This window comes from Ichthyophthirius multifiliis (genome assembly GCF_000220395.1).
Source record: "Ichthyophthirius multifiliis unplaced genomic scaffold scaff_1120509249520, whole genome shotgun sequence".
NCBI lineage: Eukaryota > Ciliophora > Oligohymenophorea > Hymenostomatida > Ichthyophthirius > Ichthyophthirius multifiliis.
Genome location: NW_004087645.1, coordinates 1 through 25308, shown reverse-complemented (window position 1 = coordinate 25308; position 25308 = coordinate 1). Strand labels below are relative to the sequence as shown.

At 16.3% G+C, this 25308-nt stretch overlaps 6 protein-coding genes across 6 annotated transcripts, besides 49 other annotated features; 5 read left to right on the top strand and 1 right to left on the bottom strand. All coding sequences in view use genetic code 6, as the record gives it.

Annotated features, from left to right (window-relative positions):
* Positions 1–164: 164 nt before the first annotated feature.
* Positions 165–222: a microsatellite.
* Positions 223–532: 310 nt separating this feature from the next.
* Positions 533–610: a microsatellite.
* Positions 571–610: a microsatellite.
* Positions 609–1808, top strand: IMG5_009400 (hypothetical protein; the record flags this gene model as incomplete). The annotated part of the gene is made up of 2 exons (XM_004039760.1): positions 609–867; positions 1495–1808. The coding sequence occupies 2 exons, from the start codon at positions 609–611 to the stop codon at positions 1806–1808; spliced, it is 573 nt and encodes a 190-aa protein (XP_004039808.1).
* Positions 1809–1904: 96 nt separating this feature from the next.
* Positions 1905–1945: a microsatellite.
* A 416-nt stretch (positions 1946–2361) lies between these two features.
* IMG5_009390 (hypothetical protein) lies at positions 2362–4217 on the top strand. Its single transcript, XM_004039759.1, has 6 exons — positions 2362–2431; positions 2482–2578; positions 2631–2810; positions 2879–3170; positions 3256–4044; positions 4158–4217. The coding sequence occupies exons 1-5, from the start codon at positions 2421–2423 to the stop codon at positions 3879–3881; spliced, it is 1206 nt and encodes a 401-aa protein (XP_004039807.1). The 5' UTR covers positions 2362–2420; the 3' UTR covers positions 3882–4044; positions 4158–4217.
* Positions 3184–3254: a microsatellite.
* Positions 3804–3863: a microsatellite.
* Positions 4072–4113: a microsatellite.
* Positions 4090–4144: a microsatellite.
* Positions 4218–4294: 77 nt separating the features above from the next.
* IMG5_009380 (hypothetical protein) lies at positions 4295–5033 on the top strand (the record flags this gene model as incomplete). The annotated part of the gene is made up of 3 exons (XM_004039758.1): positions 4295–4339; positions 4390–4817; positions 4961–5033. The coding sequence occupies 3 exons, from the start codon at positions 4295–4297 to the stop codon at positions 5031–5033; spliced, it is 546 nt and encodes a 181-aa protein (XP_004039806.1).
* A 142-nt stretch (positions 5034–5175) lies between these two features.
* IMG5_009370 (hypothetical protein) lies at positions 5176–5724 on the top strand (the record flags this gene model as incomplete). Its single annotated transcript, XM_004039757.1, has 2 exons — positions 5176–5364; positions 5413–5724. 2 exons carry the CDS (start codon positions 5176–5178, stop codon positions 5722–5724), a joined length of 501 nt encoding a protein of 166 aa, XP_004039805.1.
* Positions 5187–5225: a microsatellite.
* Positions 5372–5408: a microsatellite.
* A 704-nt stretch (positions 5725–6428) lies between the features above and the next one.
* Positions 6429–6492: a microsatellite.
* A 1259-nt stretch (positions 6493–7751) lies between these two features.
* Positions 7752–7799: a microsatellite.
* Positions 7800–8083: 284 nt separating this feature from the next.
* Positions 8084–8144: a microsatellite.
* A 457-nt stretch (positions 8145–8601) lies between these two features.
* Positions 8602–8671: a microsatellite.
* Positions 8672–8692: 21 nt separating this feature from the next.
* Positions 8693–8760: a microsatellite.
* Positions 8713–8759: a microsatellite.
* Positions 8761–8763: 3 nt separating the features above from the next.
* Positions 8764–8804: a microsatellite.
* Positions 8805–8994: 190 nt separating this feature from the next.
* Positions 8995–9048: a microsatellite.
* A 171-nt stretch (positions 9049–9219) lies between these two features.
* Positions 9220–9253: a microsatellite.
* Positions 9236–9298: a microsatellite.
* Positions 9299–9326: 28 nt separating this feature from the next.
* Positions 9327–9404: a microsatellite.
* Positions 9405–10611: 1207 nt separating this feature from the next.
* Positions 10612–11418, top strand: IMG5_009360 (IQ calmodulin-binding motif family protein, putative; the record flags this gene model as incomplete). Its single annotated transcript, XM_004039756.1, has 1 exon — positions 10612–11418. The coding sequence occupies one exon, from the start codon at positions 10612–10614 to the stop codon at positions 11416–11418; it is 807 nt and encodes a 268-aa protein (XP_004039804.1).
* Positions 11419–12506: 1088 nt separating this feature from the next.
* Positions 12507–12574: a microsatellite.
* A 626-nt stretch (positions 12575–13200) lies between these two features.
* Positions 13201–13230: a microsatellite.
* Positions 13231–13727: 497 nt separating this feature from the next.
* Positions 13728–13763: a microsatellite.
* Positions 13764–13830: 67 nt separating this feature from the next.
* Positions 13831–13894: a microsatellite.
* Positions 13895–14048: 154 nt separating this feature from the next.
* Positions 14049–14106: a microsatellite.
* A 782-nt stretch (positions 14107–14888) lies between these two features.
* Positions 14889–14935: a microsatellite.
* Positions 14895–14942: a microsatellite.
* Positions 14943–16151: 1209 nt separating this feature from the next.
* Positions 16152–16215: a microsatellite.
* Positions 16154–16215: a microsatellite.
* A 260-nt stretch (positions 16216–16475) lies between these two features.
* Positions 16476–16516: a microsatellite.
* A 756-nt stretch (positions 16517–17272) lies between these two features.
* Positions 17273–17338: a microsatellite.
* A 443-nt stretch (positions 17339–17781) lies between these two features.
* Positions 17782–17820: a microsatellite.
* Positions 17782–17827: a microsatellite.
* Positions 17828–18525: 698 nt separating this feature from the next.
* Positions 18526–18550: a microsatellite.
* Positions 18551–19330: 780 nt separating this feature from the next.
* On the bottom strand, positions 19331–20765 carry IMG5_009350 (seryl-tRNA synthetase, putative; the record flags this gene model as incomplete). Its single annotated transcript, XM_004039755.1, has 4 exons — positions 19331–19399; positions 19448–19633; positions 19915–20648; positions 20684–20765. The coding sequence occupies 4 exons, from the start codon at positions 20763–20765 to the stop codon at positions 19331–19333; spliced, it is 1071 nt and encodes a 356-aa protein (XP_004039803.1).
* Positions 19657–19704: a microsatellite.
* Positions 19841–19894: a microsatellite.
* Positions 20766–21075: 310 nt separating the features above from the next.
* Positions 21076–21116: a microsatellite.
* Positions 21087–21129: a microsatellite.
* Positions 21130–21354: 225 nt separating this feature from the next.
* Positions 21355–21423: a microsatellite.
* Positions 21424–22123: 700 nt separating this feature from the next.
* Positions 22124–22177: a microsatellite.
* A 76-nt stretch (positions 22178–22253) lies between these two features.
* Positions 22254–22306: a microsatellite.
* Positions 22307–24033: 1727 nt separating this feature from the next.
* Positions 24034–24068: a microsatellite.
* Positions 24069–24582: 514 nt separating this feature from the next.
* Positions 24583–24627: a microsatellite.
* Positions 24612–24636: a microsatellite.
* A 271-nt stretch (positions 24637–24907) lies between these two features.
* Positions 24908–24971: a microsatellite.
* Positions 24910–24974: a microsatellite.
* Positions 24918–24974: a microsatellite.
* A 262-nt stretch (positions 24975–25236) lies between these two features.
* Positions 25237–25307: a microsatellite.
* Position 25308: the final 1 nt, after the last annotated feature.

Below are 25308 nucleotides of genomic sequence, written 5' to 3'. Positions count from 1 at the left end.
TTATATTTTCATATATAATCTTTATTTTTTATATAATTCAATTAATAATAACTAAAAAAATAAAAAAAATATATATATTTATTAAATATTTAAAAGGAATTATAATAAATAAATTAATAAAATTTCTTATATTATAAAATTATCCTAATAACAAGTAAAATTAATTAATTATTTTTAAATAAATATATAATAATTTTAATTTTTTTTATATAAATATAAATATACTTAACATAATAGCATATATCTTTATTACAATTATTTAATTTAATTTTTTAATTTCTTAATATAAAATTTTTTTAATAATATCCTATATTCCTACAATAAAATTTATTTATTCATTCATATATTTTTTATATTATCATAATTCTATTCTATCATGATTTACTGATATTTTCGCTTATTTCTATGATTGTTTTATTTCTTCAGCTTTATAAAACTTCTTATAATATTTATTATTAAATGTTCATAACTAAATTATATATTTTTTGTAAATTCTGTATATATTATCCATTTTTAAGATAAATCTAAAAACATTAAATTTATATATAAGAATATATAAAATTAACTTTTTTTATAAAAATATTTATATTAAAATATATATATAAAATATGTCCTATAATTAACCTTTAAGTATAGCTTTTATTCATCCTGATTTAGGTATAGGTGGCGCTGAAAAGCTAATAATTAACCTAGCTATAGCTTTAAAATAAAAAGGTCATCAAATATCTATATATACCCCATTTTATGATACAAATCATTGTTTTTAAGAAACAAAAAATTTACATATAGAAGTCCATGGCAATTTATTTCCACGTACAATATTCGGTAAAATGTGGGCTTTTTGTGCCAATATGAGGATGTTATTATGTACTTTATTTTTGCTTTTTTTTAGGAAAAGATACGATCTTATAATCGTCGATTAGGTTACTTTACCGTTAATAATATTACGTATTTTCGGTAAGAAAAGCATTTTTTATTGTCATTTTCCAGATAAATTACTATGTGTTGATAGAAAATCTATAATAAAGAGGTTTTATAGATTTTTTATGGATTATATAGAAGAATTTAGTCTACTATTTGCCAATAAAATACTTGTAAATAGTCTTTTTACATAAGAAATTTACCTAAACTCCTTTCCAAAATTAAAGAAAAGGCAAAAAATACCTGAAGTACTTTACCCAGCAGTAGATTTTTCTCATTTAGTGATAAAAGACGATTAATAAATATAAAAAAACCCTTATTTTTTAAGTTTAAATCGTTTCGAGGGAAAAAAGAACGTTATTTTAGCCATTTAGGCTTTTTCGATTTTTTTGAAAAAACATGAAAATTGTGAATTGGTAATTGCTGGTGGATATGATGAAAAAATAAAGGAATATAAGGAAAATTTAGATTTTTTAAAAAAAGAAGCATTTTCATTAAAAATCAAAAAAAAAATTTCCTTTAAATTAAATATTTCAGATTTTGAGAAAATATAACTCATAAAAAACTCAATAGGGGTACTCTATACACCCCCTAATGAACATTTTGGAATAGTACCTGTAGAATGTATGTTTTTGGAAAAAATTGTACTAGCTTTAAATTCAGGAGGACCCAAAGAAAGCCTAAAAGATGAAGAATGTGGCTTTTTATTAGAAAATAAAATCGAAAAATGGGCTGATAAAATGGCGTGGGTTTATGAAAACTAAGATAAATGTAAGGAAATGGGAAAGAAAGGGAAATAAAGAGCTATATAAATGTTTGGATTCAGTTAATTTGCTAATTATATTGATAACTTTGCTAAAGATACACTATTAAAAGAGATAAAATGAAAAAAATATTTACACGTGTATTTTTTTAAATTAATAGATATTTATTTTTTAAAGGATTAATTTATGTAAATTAATTATTATATGGAAGTTTTTAAATATATATATTTTGTAAAAACTTATAGTATATTTGATAAAAAAAATATGAATATATATTTTATTTAATTATTAAAAAATTTATCTTTTAAAGATATATTAATTATTTTATATTTAAATAATTATATATATTATAATTTTTATTTTATATAAACAATTTGTATTAATAAAACTTTCTTAAAAAAATAAAAATATATAGCATTTTTTATTTATAACAAAAAATTTTACATTTTATTAATTGTCATTTTTATTTTTTAATATTAAATTATAATTTTTATATCAAAACTTTTTTTTTTTTAAAAAAAAAATATTTTATATATACAATTCAATAATTTTAAATTATATTTACAATTTTTTATTTAATATCTAATTTTTAATTTTTTTTTTTTTTTTAAAAAAAAAAAACTTTAATTAATTTATAAAAAAAAGTAAAATAAACCATTCTTTATAAGTAATTATAAGGTTTAAATTTTTTTTTCAAAACAACTAAATAAATAAATAAATAAGTATTCATTTGATATGTCTAATAAGTAAAAAAAAATCCATAGAAATACACAAAATATAATATTAAATAAAAAAGTTATTATAACTAACAATGGAAATAGGCTATCAAAGAATTAACGCTTTAAATGAATTTAGAAATGTATCCTTTTGACGAAAATGTCCAAGAAAAAGGAGTAAAAATAAAACATTATAAAAATAATAATATAAACAAAAATAAAAAAATAGTTAAAATATAAACGTTCGGATCTCGAATGGTTTAATTATTATGCAAATCTATATATAAAGTATATTGATTGCTATCGTAAACTAGAAAATTGTTACGATTAAATGCTAAATCCTTAAAAGCGTATTCTTTTAAAAGAACTACTTGACAATACAACCTTAAGAATGATATAAGTGAAATAAGTAAAATATTTTTATTTTTTAATATTAAAAAAAAAAATATTTTAAATTATAAATTTACATATGTAAAGAATATAATCTATTATAATACGCATACATTAAGTATAAGAAGTGAATATCCTAATTTAGACGAAGTTTTAAAATAAAATAAATTAACTCCTTAGGCTTTACATATTCCTATTCCTAGACATATGGTGGAGGAAAATCAAGAGGAAAGAAACAAAAGAAATTAATTAATAGAAAAGTTAATGATGAACTACCATGAAACAACAGCGGCTGAAGAGGAGTAATTTGTTGATAATGCTACTTTTTTTGATAATAATATATAACATGCAATATGTTGTATATAGAAAAATGAAAGAGGTTTTTTATTAAAATATATATATATATATATATATATATATATATATATATATATATATATATATATATATATATATTTATATAGGTAGACAAGGTATAGAAAGAGCATTAATAGCAAAAACATTAAGAAAATAAGATTTATATAGAAAAGAAAAATAAAATAAATTAAAATAAGGACATGAAATAGAAGAAGAAACAGAAAGGGAACAGGCCGTTTTGGTTATTTAAAAGTACTATAAAGGATTTAAAGGAAGAGAATAAATTTATTTTATGAGATAAGATGAATTAGAGTTTTTGGGAATATTTAAAAAAGATAAAGACTTTAATAATATTTATAGTGATGAATTTAAAGAAATTTCATATAGGAATGAAATGAAAAAAAAATAAGTAGAATAAGAAAAAGGATATAAGGAAGCTTTGGAAAACATAAAAGGAGATTATTTGGAATTTTGGGGCGATGAAATTCGCGATAAAATGCTTTAAGAAAGAAGAGAGTGGATTCATGATTTTCTTATTAAAAGAGAGTTCAAAGGATTACCGAAAAAAGCTAATGAATTTTATGATAAAGATAAAGTTGCGATGCCTTTGACACCGGAAGAGGAAGAACTTTAAAGAGTATTAGAAGAATAGGCTAAAAAAGAGAAAAAAAAAGAAAAAGAAGCGAAAAAAGCAGGAAAAAAAAAGAAAAAAAAACTACTCAGAAAGAGATGAGTTTATAAAAGAAAGAGTCTGTAAAGGACCATCTGAAGCTATTTTAAAAATTCAAGAAAAAATTGAAAAGCATAGTCTTTAATGGGTAAATTAAAAAGATAAAGTACATGAATTTGATGAAGAAATGATAAAAGATGCGATTTTTCCAGAAGTCGAAGAAAATGTAAATCATTATAAAAAATTTATGTAAATAAATAATTGTAAATAAATATAAATATATAAAATAAATATATATATGTATATATATTTATATATATATATATTTTTTTTTTCAAGATAAAATATATGGTAGATGATATAATCGATATGGAGTTAGCAAATTTGAGATTACGATATAAAATAAAAAAACCTAAAAAATCTAAAAAAAAGAATAAAAAAGGCAAAAAGAAAAAAAATCTAAAAAAGTTCCTGGAATGAAGGAAAATAAAAATAGAAATCCTAAAGATATGTTAGCTGAAGTTAATATATTTATTATTTTTTAAATATATATATATATTATAAATATTAGCTTATAGATTGTGGAATAGTAAAAAATTTCGAAAAATGTAGAATGGATGAACTTATAGGCGCTCCTAATTACTTGCGTATAAAATAAGAAGAAAAGCAAGAACTTTAACCTGATCCTAGTATGTTTGATATAAGGACATTTTTAACAGAGAATATAGTAATACCTTTAGGAACGCCTTATATTAAAGAAAATATTGAAAAAATGAATTATTTTCATTTTTTCGGACCTCATGGGTCTGGAAAAACAATGGCTGTAAGGGCTATATAGACAGAAACTGATTCTATTATAATTGACCTATCGCCTAGTTCTTGGGAGAAATTAGACCCTAATAAATATTATGATAAGAATGGGATTTCTAGAATACTATATATGTCTTTTGAGGTTGCTAGAAAATATTAGCCTGCAATAATTTATATAGACGAAGTTGAGTAAATATTTAAAGCTAAGAAAAAAAAAAAGAAGTAAAAAGGTGTATAATAAGAAAAAGAAAATACTACTCCAATTATTTCCTTTGCAAAAGTAAAAAAACCTTTGATGAAATTCAAAAAAGCCAAGTTTTTCAAAAAGGAAGATCGGGTTGCGGTTATTACTTAGACTACTTAGCCTTGGAATTGTGCGAAAAAAATGCTTAAAAAATTTGCTGAAAAAAAGTTTTTTTCCCATATCCTTCTTATGGAAATAGGAAAATTCTAGTCGAGAATTTCCTTAAAAAACTTGGATTTTAATTTGATCATAATTTTCCGACATCTACTTTAGCGCATATTACTGAAGGATTTACAGCTGGAAATGTATATATATATTTTTATTATTATTATTTTCTATTATTATTATTTTTAGTACTGTGAGGCTTTTTAGAAAATTATTACTTAAAGAAGACTTATGTAATTATAAGAAAGGGTTATAAGTTTAAATGAATTTGTTATTCCTTTATCTAATTAGCCTAATATTTATGCACAAGAATATATTAAATACAGGGTATGTTTTTATTTTTTTTACTTACTTTTTTTATTTATTTTTTTCTAGGAATTTTGGGATGAAATGTCTGGGGTAAAAGCCAGGAGAAAGAAAAAGATGAATCCTGAAGGAGAAGATGATAAAAAAGGAAAACAAAAAAAATTTAAAAGAAGAAAAAATGATTTTCTATTAAATTTTATAATTATAAATATTTATTTTTTGATAAAAAACTATATATTTATAAATATACTAAAAATTTTTAAATGTATTTTTTTAAAAAAAAAATAATAAATTTTTATAACTTATTTATATCTAAAAATATACACATTTATATTTAAAAAAAAAAAATGTAAAAAGACCAATCAAACTTAAATAATATGAAAAAAACAATAATGGACTAGATTGATAAAACATTACAAGAAAGTCCATTTAAAATATAAAAAGAAATAAACTAAAATTTAATAAATAATGAATTAGATGATAAACAAACAATTTAAAATTTAAAATAACTAAAAAATTAAATTTTAGCAAAGGAATAATTATAAGAATAAAATGATTTTTATTTGAAAAACAAGAACAATCTATTAAATGAAGAACTCGAAAATATGAAAAGTAGAATACATATATTATAAGATTCTTTATAAAATAAAGAAAAAATAATATAAGAGTACAAAATTTAATTAGGGTAAATAGGAAATAATAAATAATAAAGAGATTTATATATGTAAAAAAATTACGAAGAAATGTATAGCAATTTTATGAGTTTAAAAAATAAATTAAAAGATAAGAAAGTTGAAATAAATATGTTAAGGTATATTTTATTTTTTTATAAATAAAAAACAAAAAATAATAAAATATAGAGAAGAAAATTAAAAAATGTAATACGAGTTTTCTGAATAAAAACAAATGCTTGTTGAATAAAAAAATTATATTGAATAAAATATGAATGAATTAATGAAAAATATCGAACATGAGCGTTTATAATATTTAGAAACGTAAAAAAATCTTGATTCAGTTTAAATTGAATTATAAAGTGTTTAATTATAAAAGGAGAAATTATAAAATAATGTAAATTCATAGGAGAGAATAATTTAAGAAATAAAAAATAAATTAAATTAATAAATTGAGCAAAATAAATAATATTAAATTGAAAATGAATTTCTAGAGAAAAAATCACAAAATAGTAATAAAGAAATGCAAAATATATAAAATAAACTCGAAAAAATGAAATAAAAAGTGGAAATTACTGAAACTGAGAAAAAAAATGCTTTAGAAAAAAAGAAAAATAAATAGAATTTATTAAAAGAATAAATTAAAGAAATCGAAAAAAAACTCGCTTCTTTAAATTAACAAGCCTTTTAATATAAAAGCGAAAATGAATCTTAATAAATTTAAATTAAAAATATAAATTAAGAACTTTTAAATAAAAATTAGGAAATTTAATCATAAAAAGATATTATGTAAATTTTTACTTTTCTAAAAAATAATTTTATTAAAAAATTAAAAAAGTAATAATTTAACAGATGACTTAGAATAAATAAAATATTAAAGTAGAGATGCCAATTTATTTTTGAAAAGAGAATAATAAGAATTTAAAAAAACTTAAAAAGAAATATCAGGACTTTAAGAGTAATGTAAAATTAAATATTTGAGAATTAATGAGCTTTAGTAATTATTAGATTAAGAAAGGGAAAACTATTTATGTTTGGAATAAGAGTTTTAATTAATACATGAAAAAAATAAATAATAATAAGAATATTTAAATAAAGTAGAGAAATAGAATGAATTTCTTACAAATAAATAGAATAATGACATTGATATTTTGGAAGATAAAATATAATAAATAAGTTCAGAGTTGAATTTTTTAAAAGAAGAAAATAATTAATTTAAAAAAATAAATTTATAAATATCTAGTGAATTGAAAAACTATGAAAATAATAATTTGTATTTATAAAAGAAATTAAATAAATATAAATCTTAAAATTAAATTTTATAAAATTCGCTAATTGAAGCTGACCAAAAAATTCAGGAATTTCTTTTCCAATAAAACAATGGATTAAAAAGAAGTTAAATATTATGAATAAAAAAAGATCTAAAAATTATAATTTTTTTATATTTTTAATTTTTTTGTTAAAAAAAAGAATGCTAATTTAAAATTTGAATAGAAATATCTATTTTAAAATTTAATTTTTTTACATTATAAATAAAATATCATTTTTTTTTTAAATTAAAAAAACTATTTAGTAATTTTTAGTTCTTATATTATTTTAATCTCTAAATTAGTGTTTTAAATAAAAAAAATAAATAATCATTAAAAAAGAAATATATATATATATATATTAATATTTTAATAAAATTATATTTTATTTAATTTTACATATATTTATTATTTGTATTTGTTATTATGATTTTATTAATTACTATTTTATTTATTAATAGTATTTTTTTTTATAATTTAATATTTTATTTAACAATTAGATTTTAAAGATTTGAAAATATATAAAATTATTAAAATAAGTTAATTTAATAATACATTAAATAAAAAAGAAATTATATTTAAAAGATTATTTTGTAAAATATCGGATAAATAATATAAAAATTAATAAATCTGAAAATAGGAGATAAAAGATGTAATTATGAATAATAAAATTATTAATTTTATTTATTTAAACTTTAGTTTTTTTTAAACAGAAATTTAATATTATTAAACAGAAGTGTAGTTTACTAAACTAGTATTGGTAATTACCTTTATTAAAAAGGAATTATTTTTTTAAATATAGGCAATTAACTTTATTAAATATTACTTAAATATTTATTAATAAGACATTATTAATCATAAAATAATTATTAACTATTTTTTTGTTAAATTTAAAATTAATACTAATACTAATCTTCAATTTAAAAAATTTATTTTGGTAATATTATTTTTTTAGAATTATTTTATAAAAACAATATTAATAATAAAATATATTTATTTAATTTTCTAATCTATGTATTGATAATTAAGTTTGTTCTAAAAAAATAATATTATTATAATTTTATATATCGGTTTTGTATTATATAAAATTAGCTTTTAGTTATGTTTTACTTATTTATTTAATTTCATAAATTGTTTCTTATTAATATTTAATTTCTTCGTCATGAAAAAAATATAATAAAATAATGCTTATTTCAATTTATTTTGATTATCCTAAGATTATAATTACAATAATTTTTCTGAAAAAATATTTTTTATTTTAGAATAAAACATAATTTAAAATTATTATTATTATTATTATTATTATTATTATTATTATTATTATTATTATTATTTTATTATTATTATTATAAAAGAGATTTTATAAAATGAATATTAATAAATATATTAATTATATATATAAATATATATATTAATATATATATATATATATATATATTTACTTTATTCTTTAATTAATTATTTTTATTTCTTTATAATTATTATTTTAAATTAAGAACCAAAGTATTAATAAATAATATAAAAATTAATTTTTTTTTTTTTTATAAAAAATTTATTTATAATTTTATTAAAAAATAAAAAGAATTCATAAAATTTTAAATATTTAACAAAAACATTTGAAAATAAATAAAAATATTCCATTGCTTTCTAAAATGCATTTATTCTTTTTAATATAAATTATTATATTTATTTTTAAAATATAAAATGTATTAATTAAATTATTATATATAATATAAAAAAATAAATAAAATTTATATTTTAATTTAAAAGATTATAGTTATTTGTTTAAAAAATAATAAAAATAATTTGCAAATATAAATTTAAATAGATTATTTAAGTAATTATATGTTAATAAAATATTTCTATAAATATACTAATTATATAAGATATATGAATTTAAAAAAATCAAAGAAAAATAAAAAAAAATAAAAATATATAATAGATAAATATAAAAATATATATCTAAAAATAAATAAATTTTTTTTTTAAAAAAAAATATAATAATTATATAAATATATATATATATATGTATATATATATATATTTATATATTTTTCTTAAATTTATATATATACATATATATTTAAATAATATTTATTTTTTAATTCTTTTTTATCTATTTTATCATAAAATTTTTATTTAACACATTTTTTTTTATGTATTTTTTCATTTAATTAAATCATTTAGTATTTTATATATTATTAATTATTAGCATATAAAATCATTTTACTCATTTAAATTTATATAAAGTTCTATATTTACTGATAAAGAATCTAAAAATAAACATAACTATTAATATATTTAATTTAAACAATATAAAATAAATAAAATTTATTAAAAAATAAATATATTTTTCTTAATAGAAAAAAGAAAAAAAAATTATTATTCAAAAATAAAAATGAAAATATGTTATTTTGTATTATTTATAACTGTTTTCTAATAAATCAGACATACTTATTAAACCTAATTTAAGTGTTTAAACACAACACAAGCAAATTTATTATAATTAACTCCTTCAGCTGATGCCAATTATTGTGCAAATACCATAAACTGGCCTATTTCTTAAGCTACAATAGATAAACGTGACCAACTAGATAATTTAGCTTTATAACGATATAAGAAATTATATGAAAACTGGAAACTTTCTGGAGGAGACAATAGTTTAAACCCTACAAATGATTGTTTAGGGGTTGCTAGAATTATTTTTTGTGCGTACCATTATCCTGTATGTGATGAATAAATAGGAGATCATAATAATGTATGTGATTTTTTATGTGATTTATTAAAAGATAGATGTCCTGAGGAATAAGATAATTATAATACTATATGTAATAATAGAAAAGGGGGTTCTTTATGTGCTTTTGGGAATATTTAATATTTTTCTGTTATTTTTTTTATTTATTTATTGTTACATATTATATGAAAATATATATAAACATTTATTTATATATACAAATATTTAAAAAATTAATTTAAAAAAATAAATAATAAATGGGTGCTTGTTAAAGTGAAGAAATATAAAAATAAAATATATAATAAGGAAATTATAATATTTAAGATGAAAGAAATTTTCCATCTCTAAAATAAAAAAAGTAAACTTCTTAAAAAAATATAGAAAATAATTCTTAAATATACAATATTTATTAAGAAAATAACATTAATAATTCAATATAAATATAAAATTCTTCAAAAGAAGACGATTAAAATAGTATATCATATTATCGGGAAACCTTCTAAGAATAAACTTAAAAAAGAAAATAATTCCAAAACTTCCCTTATTTTAATACGGAATGGACCCTCCAGAAGATCAGAAAAATAAACTGAAAGAATTCCGCAAAGCCCAAAAATTGGAAAATAATACAACATATGTAGGAGAATGGGTAGGCGAGAAAATGCACGGTAAAGGAATACTAACATGGCCAGATGGTTCGAAATACGAAGGTTTTTTCTAGGAAGGAAAAAGGGCAGGAAGAGGTAGATTTACATCTTCAGAAGGCGATATTTATGAAGGGGAATGGATAGATAATAAGGCTCATGGATATGGTGTGTAATATACACAGATATCGACTTATAAAGGGGATTGGAAAGACGATTTATAGTGGGGTTTTGGTGAAGAAGAGTGGATAGATGGAAGCAAGTATAAAGGGGAGTATATAGAGGGGAAAAAATGCGGAAAAGGGATTTTTATATGGTTTGATGGAACTTAGTTTTAAGGGGAATTTTAAAAAGGGGGGATCACTGGATTCGGTAAAATGATATATTGTAATGGAAAAGAATATGAAGGAGAGTTTTGGGAAGGAAAACTACATGGAAAAGGCTGCTTTAAGTGGCCAGATGGAAAGAAATATATAGGAGAATATTTTTATGATAAAAAATAAGGGAGAGGCGCTTTTTTATGGCCAGATGGAAGAAAATATGATGGTGAATGGCTGGATGGAGTTTAAAATGGAATTGGATGGTTTTTCGATAAAGATGGGAGCGTTAAATAAGGAATTTGGGATAATGGAGTTAGAATTAAATGGATTGATGACTACAATGAAAATCAATAAAATATATAAAAATAAGATACAGTTAATTAATAAATATAATTTAAATGAAAGTTAGAGTTTTTTATTTAAAAAAAAAATGTATATTTTTTAGTTATTTATATATTTAAAATTTTTTTTTTATTATTATTTTAATTTAATATAAATGAATGTTTTAATATATAATTTAATATTTTATATATTCGTTTTTAAAATTAATAAATATTACATTGTATTATATTATTTAAATTATTTTTTAGTTTTATTATGTAAATAATTTAAAATAACGAAAATATTAAATATTCGAATATTTAATATAAATTATTTAATAATTATGTTATTTAAAGAATAAAAAAAAATTCTATTAATATAAGAGTTATATAATAATAATCACTCTTTTTAAAAATTTAATGAAATCATTAAAAAATTATTTTTTATCAGCATAAAAATTTTAAAAATGTAATATATATAATATCTATTATATAATAAATTTAAATTTACAAAGAAAAAACATATATATTAATTAAAAATTAAAAAAAAATTGATTAAACAGAATTAATAAAAATAATTTAAATTCTTATTCTCTTTTTAAATAAAAAATGCAAAAATAAAATAAAATATTATATGGGCATTATTTAAATATTACTATATATATGTGTATATAAAAAATATTATGTTTTTAATATATATTTAAAAAAAAATTATCAATAGAAATAAATATTATATATATTTTAATGTAAATATTTTACTTTAAATAAATTTTAAATAAGTAATAAAATCAGTTTTTTTTTTAAAAGTAAATAATAAAATATAAAAATTACATAAATAAATTTATAATTTATATAAATGAAATGTATATTTTTAATATAATATTTAAAAATTATAAATATTATACATAAATAGTTAAATTAAAAATATATACAAAATATAAAATGCATTTTAAAATAATCAATATATTTTACTTTAATTATACATTTATGATAATTATATAAGTAGTTTTTCTTAATTAGATTTACTTAGATAATTAAACTAATTAATAATTTATTAATTGGCTTCATTTTCTTTATTATAATTAAGTATTTATTCTTATAAATTTTAAGGCAATTTATCTAATTAAATTAAAATTTAAGATCCAGAAGAAGGTGATTGTTATAATAATAATTATTATTATTATTATTATTATTATTATTATTATTATTATTATTATTATTATTATTAATATTTTATTTTTTCATCTTATTCTTTTTTTAATTTATTTATAATATAATTCTAAGTTTATTTATTAAATTGATTAAATTGATTTACAAGCTATTATTATTAATTAAATTATTCACTTGAAAATTGTTAATTTTAATAATTTAATTTTGTATATGAATTATTAACTTATAAATTTGTAAACGATGTGAAAGAATTAATACTATTATTTTATATTGAAATAGGTGTATTTATAAAATTTAAACTTGAATTATTAGTTAAAGTACTTTAAGTTGAATATTAAGGAAATGTATCTGTAAATTTTGGAATTTATAATTGAGGCAGATCTAATATTTTTTATTAAATTTTTACATTTTCTACTTCTATTGCTTTATTGTTTTATTTTTTTAAAATCTCTTCTTATTCTTTATTATATTCATCTTTTAGTTATTATAAGTAAATAGGTTTTAAATGTGAATAGAATCTGTTTTTTATTCTATTTTCAGGTCTATTGTGAAGATTTTTAGCTATTAAAGACCATTTAGGACCGTTTTTTTGAAAAATATCGATTATAAGTTAATCTTCTTATTCTGTAAAGGGTGTCTTATTAATATTGGGGTCTAACACATTCATGAATCTCTCCCTGATTTATTTTCCTGATTTAGAAGGTATATGTTTAGAAAGTATATGCCATTATTTTCCATATTATTGGATTAAATTTAGAAGTTTATCATCAAGTTCTTTATCCCATTAATTTTCTTTTTTTGAACGAGTCAGTTTTCTCCATCTTTAATAACATTAAGAAGGATTTCGGTTTTATAAAAAAGAGGAAATTTATTCCCAATCTTAATTGTATTATTTTTAAAGAGAAATTAATTAGTTTTCTTCTTATTTTGTCCATACTTTTAGATAACGAGGTTTTTTTATAATTTTAGAATGATTTATTATTATTCTTTATGTATTTAATGTTGATTTGGTTTCAGGGGATGATTCTTGTTTTTAGAAGTTTTGTGGTGTTTGAAACATTTTTATGGTTTTTTTTTTATTAATGTTATTAATTTCTAATTATTAATAATTAATTATATGTTTTTTAAAAGTTTTAATAGGATTTTTTTAATAAGTATAGTTTTTTTAAATATTATTTTTTAATTTATATTTTATTTTACGTTAATTTTATACGCGGGTAGATTTTTATAATTATAATATTTTTATAATATAATATTGGTTTTTACATATATAATTAAAATAAAATTAAATTTTAAAATTATACAATAACTAATAAAATAATTTATTAAAAAAAAAAAATTTTTTTAAAATAAATTAAAAAATAAATAAGTTATTTAAAATGAAATTACGTTTAATTTAAATGGAAAATAGAAAAAATTCATTTAATAAACAATAATAAAATAAAAAATTATTTAAATTAATAATATGAATTTTTACAATATTCTTAATCTAAATATCTTAATATATAAAAAAAATTAACTTATATAATATTTATAAAATTATATAAAATAATAATTTATATTGTAAAACAATTTAAATTATATTTATAAAATGTAAATTGTATATATATATAATATCATATAAATTTATAAAATTATTTTTATTTTTTATTATAAAACATATAATTATAAAAAATTATAAAATATATAAGTTCTTATCTAAAAAATATTTTTTTTTCCTTAATATTATTTAAGATATTTATTAAAAATATTACTATAATTTTAAGTCAAATTATTTATTTTCAATAATTTTTATTTAATTTAAAAAATATTTTTATAATAATAATTATTTATATAAAATACATAATAATAAAAAGGTAATTAATAAAAATAAAAAAAATTATATTCATAAATATTATTTATTTCTATTTTATTTTTTAACCAAAAAATATTTTAACAACTTGTATAAAAATAAAGGCTATAAATTAATAGTAAAATAAAAACAAAAAATACAAATAAAATAATAATTATGGTAACTTTAAAATATTAAAAAATATATATATTATAAATTAAAAAGAATATTAATATTTATTTAAAATTATATAATTAACAGCTATATTATTATATCTAAAAAATATATAAATATTATGATAAAATTATATATTTTTGATAATAAATATGTATATTAAAATTTGATAAATTATTATTATTAAAAAGAAATTAATTAAAAAATATAAAAATATTTACTATTTAAATAAACTGCAATAAAAATAAATGAGATTTAATCGAATTTCAAAAAATATATATTATATTTTGAAAAAAATATCATATTTAAAAATATTCAAATAACCTAAATATTTAAATAAATAATTATAAATATTTATATTTATATATATATATAAATATAAATTTATTTTATATTTTTATTTTACTAATTTTTATTTTTAATTATTTATTAACTATTATATTTTATTTAAAATATTCTAATTATCATTACAAATAAAAAAATCAATTATATTTTCAGAAATACACTTTACCTAAATAAATGAATGAAAGGGAATATAATCATCGAAATTTCTTTTATAAAAACTCCATTCTTTAATATTTAATCTTAAAAAACATTAAATACATCCACAAACTAATAAACTTGGCTCTACGAAAATAAAACTAAATTAAAATTCAAAAATTGTCGATTCTAAAATTTCTAAAATCTTAAAAAGTATAACAATGAATGAAATTTTATAAAAATTAATAATTATATTTATTTTTATTATATTTATAGACATATAAATTTTAATAAATAAAACATTTTTGCTTATTTATATATAAATTTTACTACAAAATAATCTTCTTTTTATAATTAAAAAATACTTATAAATTTATCTAAAAAATCTAAAGGAGAAACAAAAGAAAGTTCGTAATTTATTTTTTGACATATTTTTAATTCTAATTCATAATAAAATTCTTTATCATGTTCTTCTCCACTTAAAAAGATTAAATTTTCTAATTCTGGGGGATATATTTCTTCTATTTTAGCTGCAATATATAGACATGTCACTGCATAATCCTTATATAAATGTGTCTCGATTTCGTGTGTACTTTTTATACTTAAATAGTCAAGTATTTAGCTAAAAAGAATCCTCGTTTTTAATGAAAGTTCATTTATTTTACATAAAACAGATATCCATTCCATTAGATAAACTCTTATATTTTCTTATAATTTAATTTGGAAAAATGAGAGAGGCTTCATTTCCTTTTGAATATAATTTTGTTACTTTTTAAATAAGTAATTTAAAATTCTTTGGGCATAATAAGGACAATATTTTAATTTTTAAAGCTTATCTTGGTCTAATTTATGGACTAATTTTTGTGTTATTTATTTAACTATTTCATCATTTTTTTTTGAAGGGTTTTTTCATCTGAAAAATGCTTTAGAATGTTTTTTGAGGAATTTAGAATGGAAAAACGCGATTTTTTAGCACTTTGTGTTTATTTGGAAATGTTAGTGAGTGGTTTACCAAAAAATCGTTTATCTTCGTTTTTTGAAAACATTAATTTTTTTTTTTTTTGAAAATGTTAAATTTGCGCAAATTTTATAATTTATTTTTTTAGTGAAAAATAATAAAAAATTAATTATATTAATTATAAAATTTATTGAGTATTTTGATATATAAATATTTTTTACTTTCTAAATATAAATTATTTTTAATTATCTAATATGTAAATATTTACTTTTTTTTGTATAAAAATATTATTTTATTAGTAATTATTTTTATTATCTTTTTATAATTTTTTTAAAATAGCTATTGTTTATTTAAAAACATTATTAAATAGTAAAAGATTTTGAAATTTAATTCATAATAAAACTTTTTAATTATAATATTTATTTTAATTTAATTATAAAAATTATAGCAGATATGAATATATTTTTTATTGAGAAAAATTAATATTTTCATATGCATTTATATAAAAAAAAAATGATTAATTTTATTTATTCAATATAATAATTTGTTTATTCAACAGTAATATTTTTGTGTTCATTTTTTTCCTTTTTTCCCCCCTTTTTTATTGTTTTATTCTTCTAATTCTTTTTATAAACGTTCTTCTTCTTCTTTTTTTTATTTGCTTATTTTGGCTTCTTCAATAAGGTCTCTTATTTTTTAAATTTCTTATTCTAAATTAACATTTTCTTCTTTTATTAAATTTATATTATTCTATAAATCTTCAGATTTTTGCCATTCTTCTTAATCTTTATAAGCCCCGAAATAATCTTATAAAGCTTACATTGGATTTTCCGGAAGTTCTTTTGCATTTTTAATTGAAAGTAGATCTTTTTTTTTAATTTATTTTAATTTTTTTGTTTTTTTACATTTAACTATTGCTAATACTACTTCTTTGTCTGCTAAATATTTACGAAATTCTTTTATTTTTTGTTTTTGTTTTTCATTTTGGGAATATACGAATTCTTCCTATTGGTTTTTTAACATTTTTTTATATTTTATAATATTTATTATATAATGTAACTTTTTTTTTATTTATTATTCTTTAAAAAAATTAAATTAATTTTTATTTTAAATATATATCAATATAAATGCAAAAAATTATTCAAATATATTTTTATAAATAAAGAAAATAAAATAACTTGATTTAAATAAAATGTAAATTGTATAACAAACAATTATATTTTTTTAATACATATTTAAAGAAATAATTAATAAAAATAAATAATTTTATACCATAAATATTTAATAAATAAATTATACTAAATAATATATTAAATAAAAATAATATATATATATATATATATATATATATATATATATATATTTATTATTTTTATATATAAATATATAATTATTCTATCAATAATATTTTTTTTTTTATTATATTTTAATTTCATGAAAAGTTATTAATATAGTACTTATATTTTTAAAAATAAAATTAATAATATTTTTTATCATTTATACTTTATTTTCATAAAAATTTTATTTATTGTATCTTTTTTTTTAATTATATTTAGCAAAATAATTATTTAACTGTTATTAAAATTAGTTTAATAATATTTATATATAACATAAATATATTGATTTTCTCAACTTTTTAATGAATCTTTAAAAATATTTTGCTAAAATTAATAATATTTAAAATATTAATTGATTATTAATTATAATTATGTAATCTAAAAAATTATAATTTGTTTTGTTAAAATATATGAAATATATTTGTTTTAACTTTAAAGATTTTCATATAAGTATTATTAGATAAAATATTTATATATAAATAAATTAAAAATAATATAATTTTTTTTACTTTTAAATAATAATTTTTTATTTTTTATATAAATAAATTTTAATATTACATATTTATTTTATAATCAAACAAAATTTGCTTTTATATTTATTAGTTTATTTAAAAGTAAATAATTTATTAATTTATTAAATAAAGTAATTAAATATTTAAAATTATTAAAACTAATATTCTTAAAATATTAATTTTTAATAAAATAAAATAAAATAAATTAAATTAATTTTATTTATATTTAATTTTTTTATTTTAAAAATATAAAATAATAATACTGATATTAATAAAATATAACTTTTCTAATTATATCCATTAATAAAATAGTTTATAACCAATTATTTTTAAATATGAAGAGATATTAGTTTAATTATTGAAAGAAGAATTAATTTATTAAAAAAAAAATACTAATATATTAAATATTATTTTCTTAATCGGATTTATATTATATGTAAATAAAATATATATATTTTTTTTCTTTTATTTTATTTATTATATAAAAATAATATTTTTATATATTATAATTATGAATTAAAAAAAATTATTGGAACAATAATTTATAAAAAATGGAATGAGAGGAAAATATAAGAAAGAAATATGTTTAAATTATTTTATAGTGTTTGATAGCATAATAAAAATAAAAAGTAACTTAATTCTTGCAATAAGTTAAGATTTTAATATAATATTAATCATAAATTCACAGACTTAAAAAATAATAAAATTTATAAATCTAAAAAACATAATATAAATAAAATATATAAATAAAAACATATGTATATTTACAACATAAAATAAAATACTTTTCGTGAACGACTTTCTTTTCGAATAAAATATTATAAAAGAAATAGACGTTGAACATTTTAAATATTAGATTTTTAATTTGCACCGCAATTTTTTTTCTATTTTTTTTAAAGAAGAAAAAACACTTTCTATTTTCCAAAATTTCACCCTAATAAATACCATTCCACTCTAAATAAACGTTTAAATGGTTTGGCCTTTATAAAATCATGAAAATCTAATTGCTATAAGTGATAATAAATAAATAAAAATATATAATTGGTAAAAAAAAGAAACTCTTTTAGATATAAATAACCTAAACTTTCAAATACCTAAAAGATGCCTTTTTTTACCCCTTAACCTTAATTAATATTTAGTATCTTCTATTAAGTCTATGAATATTATTGATATTCAAAATAAAATGGGATATAAATAGGAATCCTTTTGGTCTGATAATATAATGGGATTCTTTATAAGTTTTATTAACGTTGATGATAAATTTCTTATAGGAAGTTTTTTGGATGAATATTAGGATTATAATATCTATGTTTTAAATAAAGTTTCAGGAATGAATTTCTTTTCGCATGTTTTTTCGGACCACATTTTTACAAAAATTGGATTTAATAAATTTATAACGACTTTATCAAGTACAAGTTGTACCAAATTCTTATTTTGGGAATGAAATAAAAATATTAATATAGGTATATATATTAATTTTATTTTAATATGTAAAACATTTTTTTTATAATTTATACAATTTTTTTTTGTTTTCAATCAAATTAATTATTTTTTGGTTATTCGTGCTTAAACTTTATAAAATCTATGCCCACATAAGGTTACTTTTTTTTTATTTTCAAAAAAATAAAATAATATTTAGAAATTTTTACTAAAACATCAGGAACTCTAATTCCTTCTTTTTCTTAGTAATTTTCTAAAATACAAGTAAGTGTCCTTTAAGCTGCACATAAAGTCCCATTTAACAAATGCACATATTATTTATTTTTAGGTTCTCCAGTTTAAATATTAAGTTATCTTGATTAATAATCTGTACAATTAGAAATTGACATTAGTTCCTATGTATTAAAAAAAAAAATACAAATATAAAAATTAAGTTAAAAAAAATAATAATAATTTAATTAAAAAATGTATATTGTTTGTTTATATTTTTTGTTATTAAAAACTCAATCAATAAAAGTTAAATACGAGAAAAAAATGGATATTGGCTATTTAAATTTGTTTATTGAGATTTTTTTTAAAAAAATATAATTTATGAATAAATAATATATAAAAATATATATATATATATATATATAATATATATATGTATAAATATACAAGAATAAAAAAAAAATACTTTATATTCCCTATACCCTGGAAACCAGCATTCCAAATCACATTTTTTTGCAGCAGCACCATTTAAAGCCCCTGAAACGATACTAACAACCCTATAAGGTATTTTCAGGTTTTACAGAAACTCTTCCGAAATCTAAATCATATTATCAAATTCTTCCCAAGATTTTTAAGGTTCACAAATTATAAACTATTCTACTTTTTCAAATTAATGTACTCTAAAAATTCCCCAAGTTTACCTTCCTGCTGCTCCTGCTTCTTTTCGAAAACAGGAAGAAATCCCAGCATATTTAAATGGGAGATTTTTCTAGTCTATCCATTCTTAAGAATGTAGACCGCATAAAGGCTATTCTGAAGTGGCTATTAGGTACATATCTTCTTGATCTTCTTATTAAATTTTATATAGATTTTCCTCAAATTCTTATAGTTGGCAAATTTCGTGCATTATATGAGATTTCATTAAAAATGGAGTTTATATTGGGGTATAATTTCTTTTCATTAGTAAATTTTAACCATAATTAATTAAACTTTAGAGCAATATTAGCCCGTAGTTTTTTAAAAAATAACCTCGGTGTCCAAATACTTTCTGCCCTCTTTTTTAATCAAAACCATCGATCATGTATAGGAGCTAATGGTGGTGTAAAATAGGATTTTTTAGGGGAATTTCACCCCATTTTTTTTCGATTTTATTGTCTTTTTCGTCTTTGGATATTGGGACAGATTCATGTACAATATTTCCTATTTTTTATAGCAATTTTTGGATTTCTGCTTACTGGTTTTGTAGATCTTATTAGAAATTTTGTATAATTTTTTGTAGTTCAATTTTTTCTTGGAGGATTTTCTCACAATTTTCATTTTTTTTTTTTAATTCACCAATTTTTTTGTTTTTTTAGTTTAATTCTTGACGAAGATTTTCATAATTATATTAATCTTTATTTATTTTATTTTATTTTTCTTAGTGATTTTATTTTTTTACTTTTAATAAAATTTTTGTCTAAATTTACAACTTTTTAAACAATTTCTGTATCTGAAAATCGTTTTTTTTATGATTCGATTATTATTTAGGGGTTACCTCCTTTTTTTTTTTTTTTTCTTTAGAATTGATTGTTTTTAACCTTTTGATTATCGGAATAAATTTATGTCTAATGCAAAATTATATGTGAATTTATTTTATAATTATTTTATAAATAATTTATTTATTTTATAGATCATTTTTTTAATATATAATTATATTAAAATAAAAAGATATATTTTTTATTTTAATTAATGTATAATATATTTAATAAAAAAACTTTTATTATTTATTTATTTATTTCTACAAAAAAATTATTATTTTTATGTTTGTAATAATTTTAGTTTATTATGAAATAAAGTAATAATATTTTTAATTATATAATTTATATATCCGTTTATAATTTATTTTTTAGAAGAAATTATAATGTCTTTTTATATTTAGTAAAAAAATTATAAATTTTTATAATATAAAAATTAAATATTTTAATTTAATTAAAAAAATAAAATAGATACATAAAAAAAAAATCAAAAAAAATATGAAAATATTCAAAATTAAATCTAATATAATATAAAATATTAACTTAAAGAATTTTTAAACTTTCTAAATAAGAAAAAGAATATATAATATTTTAAGAAATGTCTTTTTCTGATATAAGTTAAAGTTTATATTAATAAGTTTGACTATAAAACGATGATAAGATTCAAGAAATAGATTCTTCAAAATGAAAAATATTAATTATAATAAGTTTAAAATTTTATAAAGAAATAAAAGTAATAATTTGATAAAATTTAAATAAATGTGAAAATACTTTGTAGAAACTATAAATTAAAATAAAGTTGAAAATGGTTAAAAAAATGAATAAAAAAATTTAAATTAAGAATGAAAAAAATCATATTTTTAAATAAATTGAAAGTTAATAATTTGAAAAAGAATAAGAAATAGAATTGAACAAAAAAACTTTGAAAATTTACAACTTAAACGAAAAAATTAAATAAAAGAAAACTTTTCTAAAGAAATTCTTAAAAAAACCTAATAACTTAATAAGAAATTGATAATTCAGAAAAATCATTATAATTTAATTATTTACATGCTCTAACTCTAAAAAATAGCTATTTTCGTTTATTTTTATTTCTACAGATAATTAATAATTTATAATTTATTTAAATTAAAATTAAAATATATTATAAAATATTAAAGAAAGAAATAATAAATATCAATATAAATAAGAAGAAATAAAAATTAATAATAAATACAAAAAAATTAATAATAGCAGTAATATGTAAAGAATTAATATAAAAAAGAAATGTTAATATAAATAAAAAAGTCTTAATAATAATAGTAATATATATAAATAATAATAATAAAATATACTAAATTAATAGCAGCAAAAAAACTATTTAAAATTAATAATTACGCAAAGAATAAATAAATGATAAAAAATTGAATAAATTTAAGAAAATTATATAATAGTAATCTTAATAACTTTTAGAAAAATAATCTCAAGAAATTTCGGAAAACACACAAAATATAAAAATATAATTAAATATATTAAATAATACAATTTTTATTAAATTAAAAAAATTAAAAAGGAATAAATTTTGAAAGAAAACTATTTTGTGGTTTTAATTAATACAAATTTAATCTTGATTACAAAAATTTTAAATTTTTTGTTTCTGATTATCCCCTTAAAGAAAATATTAATTTCATTTCATATTTATATCTTAAATATAATAAAAGTCTATTTGGAAATTAACTTAATTTAGTCTTCTTAATTTAAGGATTTTCAATGGATAAAGCATTATAACTTATTTATATCTTATTTGAATTATTTTTTTAATTTAATTCGATTGAATTTTTATATTATTTTGTTTATGATTTTAGAAATATTTATATATTTAAAAAAAAAAAAAAAACAAACAAATAATGAAAAAATTAATATTTTTAATATATATTTAATACAATAATTGTTTGTATTCTTTATCATTGATATTAAATATCAGTTTCAAATGTAATATGTTATTCTTAAATAGTCAAAACATGATTTAAAAATTTGAAATTATTAGGCGTTAATTTTTAAACAGAAATTCCTGAAGAGCATATAATTTCAAAATTAATCTAGTTAACAATAACTTTTTCAATAAGGTTCAAAACAATATTTTTGACTAAATTTTTGACAATAAATCCTACTTAAATATCTGAATCGATTGCCTTAATTTTATTTTATTTATATATAAAAAAATTGAAAAAAATTACTAAAAAATATCCAAATTAAATTGAATCAACTGAATATGAAATAAGATCAGTGGTAGTATTTAAACTTAAATTAATATTAGAAATCATATATGTTTATATTTAGAAAGCAGATATATGTGAACCCTAAGTTCTTATTTAAAAGTCTAAAGCTAAGTCTGTTTTTGCTGTAATTTCGTTTCTATTTATTGATATTATTGGTTAGGAAGAGAAAGTTAATAAAATATCCAATATAGGATTTTTTCCATATTTTTTACTAAACTAAGGTATTATTAATACTAAAATTTCTACGACATTAGTTTATAGTTCTTTTTTTTTTTTTTTTACATATTAAAATATTTTTTTTTAATACTTTTTATATCTTCATAAGGAATTAATACAGATTTATTATTTTGGTAAAATTAAAGGGTAATTTAATTAATTGCTTCTTCATTTAAAGAAAATTAAAAGTCTCTTCTTTAAGAAAAATGGGGGTTAAAATTTTTAACTGGCTCTTAATTATTTTGTTTTAAACCCGCTTTAACTTCTATATAATTTTAAGTTATCAATACATTATCTTTAAAAGCCAATTTATTATTTATTAATAATTATTAAAAATAAGGTATTAATTATCTATTTATTAATTCTTTTTGAATTATTTATTACATTTAAGTTTTTTTTCGTTGATAAAACTATTAAAGAAAGGTTTAAATAAAGATTTAAATCTATTTACCCATGAAAGAATTTCAAAGTCTGCAGTAAAGTCTCCTTCATAATTTATTAATTAAATATCCATTTCTTATTAATTTTTTATGTTAAATTTAACTTCTATTCTAAAATTTTTTTATATTTAAATAAAAATTCATTGGATCATTATACTTTTTTTAAATAGATTTTTTTTTATAATAATTTTTAAATTTTTTTATATAAAAAGGATATTTTTTACAGTAAATAAACAGAAATCTCCATGTCCAAAAAATAATCCTCTTATCCATTTTTAAACTTATAATTTATTTATGTGTAAAGAAGTTTAAAAAAATTAATCTTTTTATTTTTTTAATTTATATTATTATTATTTATTACATCAAATAGCATTGTTCCGCTTTAGGTCAAACTTATATTTAATTAATTTTCTTAAATGTTAAAATCTGTAACTTAAATTTTTTAAATATCCAAATCAACTCCTAATAAGCCTCCTGTTTTAGTTTATTTTTCATTTAGAAGTTCTCTTTATTGCATTTAGGCATTAAATTCTTTTACAATTTAAGTCTTTTATTTAGATTTTTATAAATATTTTTTTAAAATAAAATTAAAAAGTATACTTTTAACTTTTATATTAATGAGTTGTTTATTCTTAATATTATTATAGGTTAATTACAAGAAATTAAAATTAATATTTTAAATAAAATAATAAATGATTTCATTTTTTTAATTTTTTTATAGTAATATTGTTAATTTATTATTATAAATATTATTATAAATTAATTATTGAATTCGTTATTATAAAATCTTAAGGACAAAATTAATAATCTTATTATAAAATTAAATTTATTTATATTTTAGTAAAAGTTAGTTAAAATAATACTTATTTTTTATATTATTCTTTTGTAAAAAAATTAGCTATTTTTAAATATTTAAAAAAAATAAAAAATAAATTATAAAATTTCGGATTTTACTTAAACATAAAAAAATAAATTATAATTATATACAATTTATTAAAACTTAATTTATTTGTATTTTTCTTATATTTTTTATAAAAAATTAAAAAAATAAAAAAAAAAAAATTAAAAAAAAAAAAAAAAAAAAAATAATAAAAAAAACTTTAATTTTGTGATTAAATTTAAAATATAAATTAATAATAAAAAAAAATAATTATATATATTTATAATCTTATAAATAAAATTTAATTAAAGTAAATATTATAAATAAAATAATTAAATAATTTTATTTTATTTATATTATTAAAAATATAATAATTAAAAGATAAAGATAAAGATAAAAATAACAAAATTATATATTTATTTTTTAAATTTAAAATTACTAATATTTTTATTTTTAAGATATTACATTTAGTTGGAATTTGGGTTGGGGTTGGGGTTGGGGTTGGGGTTGGGGTTGGGGTTGGGGTTGGGTGGTTGGGGTTTGGGGTTGGGT